The sequence below is a fragment of the Emericellopsis atlantica genome (assembly GCF_019669845.1).
Source record: "Emericellopsis atlantica unplaced genomic scaffold F5Z01scaffold_7, whole genome shotgun sequence".
NCBI lineage: Eukaryota > Fungi > Ascomycota > Sordariomycetes > Hypocreales > Bionectriaceae > Emericellopsis > Emericellopsis atlantica.
The window spans coordinates 909,875-923,018 of NW_025764709.1; the positions used below are offsets into that span (position 1 = coordinate 909,875).

Below are 13,144 nucleotides of genomic sequence, written 5' to 3' on the forward strand. Positions count from 1 at the left end.
ACTGTGCAACTCATACTATGAGCTGTCGAGGGCCGACTGCTTATGTGGAGGCTCTGCCTCTCAATGACATCGTCAATCTGCTTTTGCAGGGCCTCCATCTCGTTGAGGGCACCTGCCACACGTGCTTTGATAATCTCAATCTCAGGCGACGTATGCGCCCTCGTGCGCTCCTTGGATCTAGCAGGGATGGCCGGCACACCCTGTTCTGAAGCTATCGAGGGACTTTTGCCGCCAACCTGCTTCCTTGGCAGATGGAACGGGGTCGAAGAATTGCTCTTTTGTCTGACCAGCTCATACTCATCATCCAACCTCTCGTGCAGCTGTGCTGCCTCAGGCGCCGCAATTGAGGGGAACTCAAAATGCGGCAGGATGGGTGACATGGAGTTGTCTGGTCTGTAGATACTCAGCTCCAGAGGCCGAAATGATCGTCGCAGTGGAGGATTAGGTCGAAGCTGAGTCGCGGTACAAGCCGAGGGAACCTGAAAAGATTCTGACTGAATATGTCGGAAGTCGCTGGGTCCCGAGATCAAAAGTCGACGCGCTGATCCATCTGAGCGATGCCGCTTCTTGTGCCCGAAGCCTTTGCGCAGCTTCTCTCTCGCCGCTGTCGGAGACACTGGCCTGGGGCCGGTCATGCCTGAGCGAGGTGTCTGACCAGGCAGCTTTTCGAACATGGCCCGAGTGCTCTTCTCGTCGCCTTTGGCGATCAGCAAATCCTGATCGCTAGACCTGCCCAAGGGCCAAGATATAGAAGCAGCAGTAAGAGACGTGAACTTACTACGACGTCGACCAAAGCAGGATGTCAACGGCGCGCAACATTGTGATATCGCTTTGAGCCACGAAGATGAGCCATCAACGTCGGAGGGAGGGCTTGTCATGCTGCAGCGATAGGTATCCCGTTCGTGTATAGTGTTGCATGCCGGAACGAGGATATAATGTCGAGAGTGTGCAGCGGCGCAAGAGGTGGGATGTAAGTCGCTCTGATAGAAAGGAAATGGGGGAAAGACAGGATGAACGACCAGCGGTTCACGGGGTATAAACAAAAACGAGCAATGAAAGAGTGTTTACCACCGCATGAACCAGTGCTGTGGAGGCACCTGGTCACCAGATATGATGAACAAGGGCGGTGGACTGTGATTGTGTGCGTGGTGGTGTAAGTGGTAGCGCAAAGAGGTGAATGAGCCCGTGTCACCCCAACCGATTGCGCAGACCTATATTATATCGACGAGAACCACCGAGCAAAGAAAATGCAAATAGAGCCCGCGACTCCTGGATGTGAAGATGATAAAAGAAGAAGAGGAGAGCTGGCTCATGACCTCAAGACTGCGAGTGACCAGCGCGGCGGCCATCTTAGATAATGGCACCCAGCAAGCAAGCAGGCAAGCAAGCAACGATCCATTCATCGATGCTCGGGCAAATGAGAGGCAATCAGCCGTAACCTAAAAAAGACAAGCAAGTACAGCCATCGTCACCCAAGTACCTCTAGATCTGTATGTCTTTGTCTGATGGAGGTCTGGGTCCGGGCCCGTGATAGGTTGAGGAGTCGTTCATGCCGGCCAGTCGGCGCGTAGCGGTGCTTTGGCTGCGCAGCCTATGCTTCTCGCCGTGCTTGTCAATGTGGGCGCGCATGCGGATTGGCATCATGGATGGCTGGCGCTGCACACTAGAAATTGCAGGGACCCACGGCGCACCCACCCCTTGGTAGCAGCACCGAACGCAGCCAGCGAGTCGTTGGCCTCGGATGGCCTTTACGAAGAAATCTCACGGCTGCCGCAGATGCGTCCCAATGTTGCCTCGTGGTTCGTCGGCATTGGCCAGCGCCATCTCTGACAGGAGCGAGCAGCAATGTGTGACCGCCAGACTATTGGATGCGCGCGAGACGAACCTACCACTTGGCAATGGGCGAGCATCCCCAAACGCGACACGATCCAGACAGCAACAGCCCAGCGCCCGAGGCCTGCCTGTTGGATGTTGCCGTGTCTGGACAGCCCGTTACTCGAAATGGAAGACGTTTCTTACCCCGTTGGGCCGCTGCTGTGACGGGCGCGTCGGCGCCCAAGCGCGACTCATTCGTCTTCGGGGACCGCGATGCTGGACGTACACTGTACTCGCCTTGCCACGCATTGTTTTCATCGCGTCAAACAAGAGAACGCCCGGCGATGCGTGTCTGGGTCCCATTACTCGCGGATGGCGACACTGCTAAGAATAATTCAGAGTTTGTTGCCCTGGCTGTCTGTCAGCAGTCACGTCTTACGTACGTAGTATTCACATGACGCGAGGAGCCAGTCTGCAGTGGGCCAACAAGTCGAGTTGAGATGTCCGCAGGTGTCGTATCGTATGACACGAGCTTGGTGCTGCGCTTTCCTTGCCACCCTTCACATGCTTGAGGGCAAGCCTTGTGGTGAACGAGCCCTCACAGCTCACGCGGCTATGGCGCTGTTGCATCGCCCATTATGGAACGGGTAACGGAAGGTGTTCGTCGGGGGAAGCTGGGGGCTTGGAAGGACGGCTGACTAGGTGACGATAAGGACGGTGGCCGATGATGGTGGGATTGGTCACGATCCTCATGTCTGTCTCACTTGGAGATGGAGGCTGAGGCGTTCTTCACCAGTGGTGGGGAGGGAAGGAGCAATGGGTGACAAAAACGGCGCTACCGGATGAGAAGTCGATGGTTCATGGAGAAGTCGGTTCCTCTGGGGTTCTCGAACATTAGACGCCAAGTCCACACGAATCTCAGGCAGATTTGAATTAATGGATGTTATTACTTCTAAGGTGATCGATGCAGGTGGTCAGTTGAATTGACTTTGGTGATCAAAGTGCAAGCCAAGCTGATCTTCTACCATGCCTAATCCGTAAAGTGGGATTGGCGGTCTGGGGTGGCAGAATACCAAAATCTCAAGAAAGTTGTGTCACGAGCCGCTTCGCGCCCGAGCCAGCGTCAGGCCAAGTATCATCCAAATCCAGGCGTCCACAATGTCCAAACGAGGCGGCAACATAGATGACGGGGCAGCCGCCTTTCGCAAGCGCCAGAAGATCACCCACGAAGTCCCCGCTGGCGAAGATGTGTACTCAAGCGATCAGCTGCGCACACTGCTGAGTTTCGACCAGGATCTAGGTCGAGCAAGGCATGGTACGTATTCCACTTGCACCACGAGACGAGATTGTCGACTGACCTGTTTTTTAGGCCTGCAATCATTCAAGAGACTCTTGGACGACATCCATGCGAGCGAAAGCGACGACAATGACAAACTTCAGATCCTCTACGAATACCTCGAGGCGAGTAAGCCACGACAGACAGGCGAGGATGCAGTGTTTCTCAACGACATCATGGAGATGTGGTCGTTTGCGGCCCAAGTCAACAATGACGGGGTCATGTCATCGGTGGCCGTAGTTCTGGCCCTCGTGCTATCGACTCTCTCAGGGTCTCTGAAGATGGTATCCCACGGACTGGGGATCTGTCAAACATTGATCCAGGAAAGGCAACTCAAATCGCTGTCAAAGAACTTGTCGGTGGAAAAGGGAAAGGGCTTCATTATATCTCCCACATTGCGTCTGCTTAGAGAGGCCGTCACGCTCGACGGCGGAGCCTTTGCCAAGAGAATCTTCAGAGCGCGACAGTCGACTTTCACCGCACTAGGCCGTAACCTAGAAATCGGGCATTCAGGGGATGGTATTGAAGATGCTAAAAAGACGTCTGTCAGGACCAATGCCGTCAAGTTCCTCCTGGCTTGCTTGAAATACCTACATTCGGACGGCCGCAAGGAGCTTATGACGCAGAGGGAGCTCATATCGCATCTCACCTATACGATCCGCAACGACCCGCCGTACTTGGTTCTGGACATTCTCAATACCTTGCAGAACTACGTCCTCTCGGACGACAACATATCACGAGAAGCAAAACTTCGCAACTTCAACACCAAAACGTTGTGGCGCATACTCGCCTTGTACAGCTACGGGACCAATGCCATCCCCGAAGAGGAGAGGGCCGCTGTCGCAGATAAGGCGCATGCGTTTCTAGTCTACGTGTGCACAACCCCCGGAGCTGGTGTCCTCTACCCCTCGACCGGGCTGTATCCCAGGCCATCCGACGACGAGTCTAGCAATACCCGAAAGTCCAAGCTTGGGAATCTCGAGGGCGCCATAGCTGAGGATCGATACAGCAAAGATGTCCCTGTGTACAATTACGTGCTATCAGAGTTCACGCAGAAGTTGCGGCCCTGGTCCAGCCTCAAACATAGCGAGCTACTCATCACCATCTTCAACGCGGCCCCTGAGCTCATTGCCGACTTCTTCCTCAGCAATCGCGATTTCAGCTTCGCGCCCAAATTATCAATGACCTGGATCGGCTATGCTGCCTGCCTGTTCAATACGATGCAAATTCCCATCCCCGAGTATTTCGGAGACAGGTCAAAATACTCGGCAGCGCCACCACCAGTCTCCATCTTGTTGGCCAACATCATCCCCTTGCCGATCGACCGCAAAGCACTCATCAGATGCCTTGAACCAGGCTCGAACCTCACATCGTTCTTTGCGACGAGGATCCTGGTCCTTGCTCTGGAGAAGCTCGAAAAGGTCCTCAGCATGCTCCAAGGCGCCACACGCACCAGCGACGCCCTCTGGATCGAATCGTCAAAGAAGCTGATCGACGGCTTCTGCCAGCGAATCCCCGACATGAAAGAAATCGTCCGCATGTACAGATCTGTGCCAGCCGAGAATCTTCTCCACAAGACCCTGGGCAGTCGGTTGTTGCGGTTATACTACGAGGTTGTCCCTCGCGTCGCCTTGGCTGCCAATTTCGACGTCTCACCTCTGCTGGTAGACGTACTGGGGAAGCTCGACCACGAGGAGACGACAGCAGATGCCAAGGCCTTTGGCGTCATGGAGCTGGAGAACCTCGTGTCGATTGCCAGTCACTCTCCTGGCATGCGATGGTTCAACAAGCCCAGTGGCGCAAACACGCTACCGTTTACAGCCTTGTTGCAAGTCCTCTGCAGTGACAGTCAGAACACCCCCTCGGATCAAATCAGACGGGTCCTCAACACTATTGCCCTGGAATCTCAGATTGTGTCAAAGAAGGCAGGCCTCCGCCCGTTGCTACAAGCGCTGCGATGTGCTGTGAACAACGACCAGGTCACTGACATGTCCCCCATTTGGCCGTTCCTCGACAACTGCATCAACCGATGCGCGTCCACTCCGATCAGATACCTCGAGCTCCTCGAGACGTATGAGCACGATGAGCAAGTGGCCTCGGAAGAAATAAGTCTTCTCAATGTGACGCTTGCCGAGCAACTACGATTTATCACGGCATCGTCCGAGTCCAAGGGGAAAGCTTCGCTGGCCAACTTTCTCATCCTCTTCTTCAACGCCGCCGCCAAATCCAAAGAGAACAGCACATTGGTCCATGCCATCTACAAGCAGGTGCAAGGGCAACTTTCAGAAGCAGACCTTGAGTCAAGACCGCTAGGTGGCAAAGCGGATCTCGAGGCTCTCAAGGCGCACAAAGTCATGGACGACAGCGACAGCACCACGAAAACCAAGCCCATCACCAACACCTCGTCAATAGACGCCTCCCAACTCGAGGAAATTCTCAACATCCCCATTCCCGAAGAGGAGGATACCTCCGCCCTCACAAAATGGTCTACCAAGAACGCCGAGGACCTCATCGAAGACGCCCACGCCACGAAACTCGTGCTCCTGCTCTCCTCACCCCACACAAGCATCCGCAAGGAGGCGCTCACCAACATCCTCAAGCTCGCCGCCCGACTCAAGGAGTCTTCGTACGAGGAGAAGGAGCAGGTCTGGCTTCTTCTGTCCGAACTCGCCGAGTCATCAAGACCACACGTGGATGCGGGCCCGGTGCCGTCCGCGTTCACCGCGTTTGCGACCCACGCCATCGAAGTGCTGCGCAACCCCCTACACCCGCTGTACCCGAAAGTGAACACCTTCCTCACACGAAGCCCCATGTGGCCGGCCGACAAGCTACCCCTCGCCCATGACATCCTCCACGGCGAGCCGTCCGAGGACGACAGGTATTATACTGAGATCACCTGGTTGTTGACATATCTCCTCGATGCCCTGCGCCGCGCGTCCGACCTCAGCGTCTTCCACAAGAGGAAATGGTTCGAGAAGATCTTGGTGCTTGGGGCCAACCCGTATCTTCGCACAAACCTACGGACCAGGATATTGAGGGTTGTCTATAGAGCAACGTGCATCGAAGGCGGAAGCACGACGCTCACGACGAGATTTGGCATCATCAGCTGGCTCGTGGCACAGCGGGCTGCTTGTGAGCGAGAGGAAAAAGCTGTGCTCTCGGCCTTGATGCGCAGGATTTGGGATACTTGCGACCAGGCAAGAGTGGAAGCGTGGAGCAAAGGTGGTGTGCACAAACTTATAGAGGCTTTGCCATAGGAGGAAGAGGACGTTGCTCTATCACTGTGAGGAAGATATACAACGCCACTAGTAATGTAAAGCTCAGAGCGTGCTGTTTTGATTAGGTCCTAGATGTGAAAACCCAAGCCCAATGCACATAAATCAATGCTACCTTTCCCAAACGGCCCAAATCCCCATATTATGCTATAAACCAACAGATCGCCCAGTCAACAAGAGATTTTGGCATCGTAGCCAGTACACGGGGGTGGAAAGACAAGGTGACGCTGTCGCCAATGTAGTATCCCAAGATTAGTATCCCAAATTATAAAAGTGTAGAAGACCCAAAGTATGACGATATGAGAGAAAGTCTCAGGCCGCAACATTACAGCTGGCCGGACAGGATGGCCTCGGTGGCTGGGATGTATTAGTATCATCAAAAATAGATCAAGAGCCAGATTTACTCACCACTGTTGATGTATTGCCTCTTTGCGTCGAGACCGACACCAAAGCGATTCTCAAGCTCAAGTTTGATGGCCTTCTTTGTGACGGTCATCAAGTCCGCCGTGCGCAGGATCTCGCGGATCTCCGCCAACAGCGCATCGTCGCTAGGCAGATCCGCTTGTTCATCAGAGGAGAAGAACTGAGACTGGCTGAACGTGCTCATGCGAATATTGTTCAGGCCGACCTCAGATGTCGCCAGCGACATGCGCGAGTTGTTCCTGGTGTCGTAGGGGTTCTGGTGAGCGTAGCCAGCCAACGACCCGGGACGGCTAGGATAGTACTGATACTCGGACACGACACCTTGTGCCTTGGTGCCGTAGCTGTATCCCGACACTTCGGAACGAGTATCGTCCTTGCCGGTGCCGGTCTGCGTCTCCCACAGCTCGGCCTGGTAGTCCTCCCACTTCTTGCGAGGGATGGATGCAGGGTCGAACTTGCCCTCGTCCGTGACGATGACTTTCTTTCCCTTTTCGCCAGCAACGACACGTGTGTTACCCCAGTTGAAGTCATCCATGTTCCAGAAAGAATACAGCGGCAAGGCGAAACTAAAAACGGGGATCGCCAGAATATAAAGAATCATCCAACCGACCATTTCCCACTTGCGACGCAAGATGAAGATAATGGCCTGCAGACCATACACAGCTCCGAGCAGGATGAAGGCTGTGATCGGAATGCTAGACGGACTGTCAATGATGCGATAGATTAAATATCCGATGTAGGCAACAGTGACAGGCTGCACAATTGTGCTGAGCAGATCAATGAAGACGACGAATCGCATACTGAAGCAGCAGAAACCACAGAGTTGCGACATGGGAATCAGCTCAATCAAGTTGTGCACAGTAGAGTTGATCCAGCGACGGCGTTGAGACATGAAGACAGCCCAGGAGTCGGGTGCGATGGTCCAGGCATGTGCGTTGTGGTTGTACTTGGTCTTGTACTTGGGGTGGAACTTGAGGAGCAAGGTGGTGAGGTATCGATCCTCGCCCAGGTGCAACAGGTTCTTCATGTGCAGTGTATCGACGCGAATTGTGGCATAGTTCTCGACGACCTCGCGGCTGACGAAGAGTGGCTTCCCCGTCTCGGCGGCGCGAATACGGTACATGGTGAAACATCCAGGCAAACATGTGACGGAACCGAACAGACTCTCGAAAGCCTTGGACAGATTGTGCGAGATCCAGTACTCGTAAACCTGGATCATGGTGATGAAGGATGATTTGGCGTTGGTCAGAGCCGTCTCACCACAGACAGCGATGAGGCGTGTATCATCCATGAATGAAGAGACCATGCGAGTGGCGGAATCAGGAGCGACGACGGTGTCAGCATCGATCTGGAACATGAACTCGTAGAAAGTCGGGTTGACACCAATGATGTTGCGGATCTGGTGGTACATTTCCAACTCCAGAGGGCTCATGGCGAGGTTGTAGTGGACGCGGTTGAGGAAGCGCATGACGAGCATCTGCGAGTCACGCTTGCCACGGTTGCCAGGACGAGAAACCTCGGAAGGCTTGCCAACCTTGACGATGACCATAAAAGGGACAATATGGCCCTGGACTTCGTACAGACCCGAGTAGACCTTGCCCATGTTATGCTGCTTCAGACCCTCGCCAAGCGATTCAAAGCTCAGTGGCTCGGGGTCAACTTGCTCAGAAACACCAAGGATGTCAAGGACAATGCGAGGGGTGGACCTGTCGTTGCCTTGACCGATGATCATACCGTCGCAGACAACGCACAGCAGTTTACGCTTATCATCGTAGCGCATCCTGGCGGCCGAATCGATGGCACGGCGCAGAGAGTCCTCGTCCTCGGTATACGCAGGGATCTGACAGATGACAAACTTGTCCAAATTCTCGGGCACGTTCTTGCCACCAAACTGCAGTGCCGCGAAGAACTTGAAGGCGATAACGCAGGCAAGCATGATTGAGATGGCGAGGACGAGATACTCGGAAAACTGACAACGGACCGAGTTGCGGGTGTCAACATCTCCAACGTAGAAGAGATGATCGAGGCAGCGGGTCATGTCCACCTTCTGAGCGTCGGTCAAAGTGAGCGAATCCCAATACTGGCTGATATCGCTTCCTGACCTCATTTGAAAAAGCTCCTCGACTGCCGGTTGCATGAAGCTCGTGGCCCCTTGGTTGTCCGCTTCGTCTATGGTTTTCTTGCTGTCTGTCGGCTTGAACTTCATCTTATAGCCACCCGCGAGGTAAGCTGTCAGGTCGTATACACGGCCCTTCAGAATCGCGATGGACTGTCTCTTCTGCGATGCCAAGGTCTTGACATACTGAGGAGAGTATCCGATCGCACCTTTGCGATAGTTAGCCCTGAGCACCGTCATTTGCTCCAGGTACCAATCATTCCGTGTGTCATTTGTATAGTAGCGGAAGTCGTGATAGGTGAAGGTCTCGTCAACTTGTGCGTAAGCGGGCTGACCGGTCATGTTCGTGTTCTTGTAGTCCAGGGTGACGGCTGGGTTGATCTGCCCGTCCTTGCCATGGCACAGTGCAGAGACTTGCATGGGGAACAAGTCACTCACGTCCATGCCAGCGTAGTCGAGAAGGGTCTTTTCCGTGATATATGGGGGATAATGGCGAGGGGCAAACGCCTTGAGATCGAAGACGTTGCCACGAATGGACACATAGGCACCCCCACTACCGTCCTCGCCATCGTATGAGGACAATTCAGCCGCGCTGTAGACATATTGGCGAGGGCAGATGAGCATGGGAAACAGAACGATGAAGAAGATGGCTACGCCACACAGAAGCCAGATGAGCATGTTGATGGCCACCTTCTCTCGCCATGCCATGCGCACGTCCTTGCGGGGCATGCGTCCGATCCAGCGGATGAGAAAGTCAGGGATGAACCAGGTGAAGAGGTAGACCATGAATACCCAGCGTTTGCGGCTGGGGCTGTCCTTGTATTCCTGGACCTCAACCAAGGACTTCTCGTTGCCTCGTTCAGCCATCTGCTCGCGCGTGTCGAAGTTCTTGAACATGTCGCCGGCACCAAAGGCCGAGACGCCGGCTTCGGATCGCGTATCATCGCCCGCAGGGAAATAACCAGCTCGGTTCTTCTCGCCATACATCAGGGGCGTGGTTCCGGAAGATACCAGCTGCTCCTTGGAGGCACCATAGGGCGCAAGCTCGCCTGGGGTGAGACCATCCCCAGTGTCGGATGGATTCAGACCATAACGGCCAGAGGATGAATTAGCCTCACTGAGCTGGGCAATCTCGAGCCAACAGCGCTCGCTGAGAAAGACGCCAGTGGAACCGACATGAACCTCGTTCTGAGGCCATCGCTTTTCCTCAATGGTGACCTCGGCACGCTCACGCTCGCTCCCGACCAGCATGGTTTCCGAGTCCGTGAGACCAAGGAACTCGCTGAAAGGCAGGAAAATGCTAAAGTCGGCGATGCGAAGCCTCTGGCTGATCTCTGCAATGCCGAATGTTTGCATCTGCGTGCGTACACACTTGCTATCAAACTGGTTGGCGATGCGACGGTCGTTTGGTTTGAGACAGAATACAAAGTAGGCGTTCATGTTGGGATCGGCCAAGACGCGCCGAACGTTGTCAAGTGAAGATAGGAACTGGCCAGAGGCTCCTTGCTCTGAAGCAGTCTTGTTGTGGCCGCCGTGACCTGACTCGCCCCCGTCGCTCGTGGCCTCGACCGTTTCCAGTGCTTGGAGTTGCTTCCGGCGGTACGCAGCAGGAGCTCTGCTTCGAGTCGCCTTGCGGGACGCCACACTGGGAGCACGCGTCGGCTTCGAGCTGATGGTGGCCTGCATGATGGTCGTGCGCTCATTGGGGTGCGTCACCGTCTTCAATGCATCCTGGCCGAATAATTTGTTGACGAAATCGCTCTTGCTGGTCTTGACCAGGTTCAAAATGTCGCCCGAGATGATTTCGCCATTCTCCTCCACAAGGCCCCGGATAGGGTAGTCGACCTCGCCGGCGAAGTGCTTGACTGTGAAGGTCGCGGCCGTGTTCTCGGTCATGAAACTGCTTCCGGGAAGCTTGGCGTGGGCTGATCCAACCTCGATGGAAGGGTTCTTGCCTTCAAAACGCTTACGCAAGGACTCCAGGAACTGCATGTCGGATCGATTGCGACGGGTCTGGTCATCGAGGATACTCAGGAGACCGTTTCCAGGCTTGAGCAAGCCCCTCACAGTATCGGTATTGTCAAAGTAGCTAGTGGCGGGAACATTGACTTCCTCGGACTCGAGGAGTTCAGCTTTGCGGTCGAAGAAGTACTGCAGTGTCATGTTGTAAACGGACTCGACTGCTGCATTGTTGAGTAGCTGATCCAGCGACGAGAGTGTTGAAGATTGTTGGGCAAAGCCAGGGAAATCAACAATGGAGACGGTATTGGCGATGGACTCCTCATGTGCGCAGACACGCTGGTTGATGTTCTCGATGATCCATGCCACGAGCAGAGAATAAAGCGTCCGAGAAAGCTCGTTCGCGTGGGATCGGGCGCCTTGGGGATCCAGCATGACGGTGACACGCTCCTTGCTGATGACCTTGCTCTTGTAACCCAATGTCCTCTGGAGGTCCTGAGCGTTGACCCCCAAGAACGCAGCAACGGTCGTTAGCGCCTCCTTGTTCTTGACACCCGTATAGGAGTTGCCGCCTTCATGGGAGAAGCCGCCACTTTCGTTGCCGTTGGCGCTTGTATCGTTCTCGGCGGCGAACTCAAGCTGACCAATGTGAAGGATACTGGCCAGGATCTGGCAGATCTCAGCAATCTCGCTACGTGGGAACTCCAGCTTGCGCAGAGCATCCTTGAAGACCTGGAAGCCCTCGGCATCGTTGATGCCCACCTTGAGCTGAGTAGGGTGACCGAGATACTTCCAGCGCTGATCACGCGCGCCAGGATGATTGCCAAAGTCTAGGCCGAGATGCGACTTCTCAGCCTCACTTGTGCCGGCAAGTAGGTAGTAAAGCACGTGGAAATTACGCTCTCCGGTGGGCACATCTGTGACGCGGCTTCGTTCGAATCTGTGGTCTAACAGTTTACCACCGATCAACGTCGGGTTGGTTGTGCTGGCAGTGTCATATTGAAGCTCGTAGAACAGGCCAGCTTTGGAGGCAGTTGGCGTTGTGGCAGTCTTGGTCGTAGTCAATGTGTCGAAAACATAGGCTGCCAGAGAAAGCTTGGTGGACAGGGGAGTCGAAGATTTAGCGAGGATAGCCGACAAGAAATGATTTCGCAAGGTAGATTTGCCTGATCCAGATTCACCCCTAACTGATCAGCGGGCGACACACAAGGGACTCTTCTCCAGGACTCACAAGAAAACTGCAGTTTGGGATTCGGAGCGGTGCCCTAGTCGCAGCCAGGCCCTGTTTGCCAGGTCCTCAGCGCCCCCTTGAGCACTGCCCTCTTTACCGCCATCAGGACCTTTGCTGGAGGATGTATAGGTGTTGAGAGAAATCAAGGCATGAGACGAAAGCCTCGCGGTCGGATGAGAGACGTGGAAGCGACTCGCCAAATGTCCTGTTAGATGCGTGTCGGACTGTAAATGGGCCGGCAGCGAGGGCAACGAAGGCTGCGTATGGGCTCCTCCGTTGCCGCTGCTGACAGTGGGCAGGTTCAGAGCCATGGTGGGTGAGATGCCAGAGACTGGCTCTCCCGCGTACGACGAGGCAAGCGAACGGTCTGTCGAAATCGTGCAGTCGGCGTAGTCTTGTTCGTCGTCGTGGTGGGAATTAAGGGCTAGGTAGATGGAGGGCGACCACTGCCTACCTTAGTGTAGCGAATGGAAGGAAATAGTGAGCAGAGGCGCGAACGAACGATGAACAGCCACAAGGAAAACGAATGAATGTCGATTGCAGAATAGGGAAGACACCGCAAGAGGAGGGAAAATGGTGTCCAGGCTTGTGACAGCACAGAAGTGAGTGAGTCTGGACGGCGATGACTTTCTGGCTGGCCAGGCAGGGCAGGGCAGGGGGCTTTGTTTTCCTGACGATCAGCTCCGGTGATATTCGCACTGTACCAGATTCCAGTCGGACAGGGTACTTGACCGTCAGGGGGGTTCGAGATGTAATTATTAGTGGATCTGGTTTATGCCCCAGCATGCGGTGCTCACAAACTCTAACTTTGGTAACAAAGGCGCTGGGAGACGATGATCTATTAAGAGGATTAGATAGGGTAATTCCTCCTAGCTGGAAGTAGACAGAACAGTAGAGTGGTTGTTCTTCTGTGAAGCTCATCAAAGGCCCGGCGAAGGTGAAACTCTGAGATACATGTACTACTAGTACTCAGAGTCAGCGCTGGAAAA

The 13,144-nt window shown here is 54.5% G+C and overlaps 2 protein-coding genes across 2 annotated transcripts; one reads left to right on the top strand and one right to left on the bottom strand.

The window, feature by feature from the left end:
- Positions 1 to 2,759: 2,759 nt before the first annotated feature.
- On the top strand, positions 2,760 to 6,460 carry F5Z01DRAFT_720741 (ribosome 60S biogenesis N-terminal-domain-containing protein). The gene is made up of 2 exons (XM_046266584.1): positions 2,760 to 3,130; positions 3,185 to 6,460. The coding sequence occupies exons 1-2, from the start codon at positions 2,974 to 2,976 to the stop codon at positions 6,406 to 6,408; spliced, it is 3,381 nt and encodes a 1,126-aa protein (XP_046120417.1). The 5' UTR covers positions 2,760 to 2,973; the 3' UTR covers positions 6,409 to 6,460.
- Positions 6,461 to 12,777, bottom strand: F5Z01DRAFT_650265 (chitin synthase-domain-containing protein). The gene is made up of 3 exons (XM_046263155.1): positions 12,156 to 12,777; positions 6,835 to 12,107; positions 6,461 to 6,783 (listed from the first exon to the last, which is right to left on the bottom strand). The coding sequence occupies exons 1-3, from the start codon at positions 12,464 to 12,466 to the stop codon at positions 6,752 to 6,754; spliced, it is 5,616 nt and encodes a 1,871-aa protein (XP_046120418.1). The 5' UTR covers positions 12,467 to 12,777; the 3' UTR covers positions 6,461 to 6,751.
- Positions 12,778 to 13,144: the final 367 nt, after the last annotated feature.

What these genes read in the sequence shown, in the direction of transcription:
- F5Z01DRAFT_720741 (XM_046266584.1), top strand. Translation starts at nt 2,974, where the DNA reads ATGTCCAAACGAGGCGGCAACATAGATGACGGGGCAGCCGCCTTTCGC. An exon ending in TCTAGGTCGAGCAAGGCATG is followed by an intron (nt 3,131 to 3,184) that starts GTACGTATTCCA and finishes CCTGTTTTTTAG; the next exon opens with GCCTGCAATCATTCAAGAGA.
- F5Z01DRAFT_650265 (XM_046263155.1), bottom strand. Translation starts at nt 12,466, where the DNA reads ATGGCTCTGAACCTGCCCACTGTCAGCAGCGGCAACGGAGGAGCCCAT. An exon ending in TCCCAAACTGCAGTTTTCTT is followed by an intron (nt 12,108 to 12,155) that starts GTGAGTCCTGGA and finishes CTGATCAGTTAG; the next exon opens with GGGTGAATCTGGATCAGGCA. An exon ending in GAGGCAATACATCAACAGTG is followed by an intron (nt 6,784 to 6,834) that starts GTGAGTAAATCT and finishes AATACATCCCAG; the next exon opens with CCACCGAGGCCATCCTGTCC.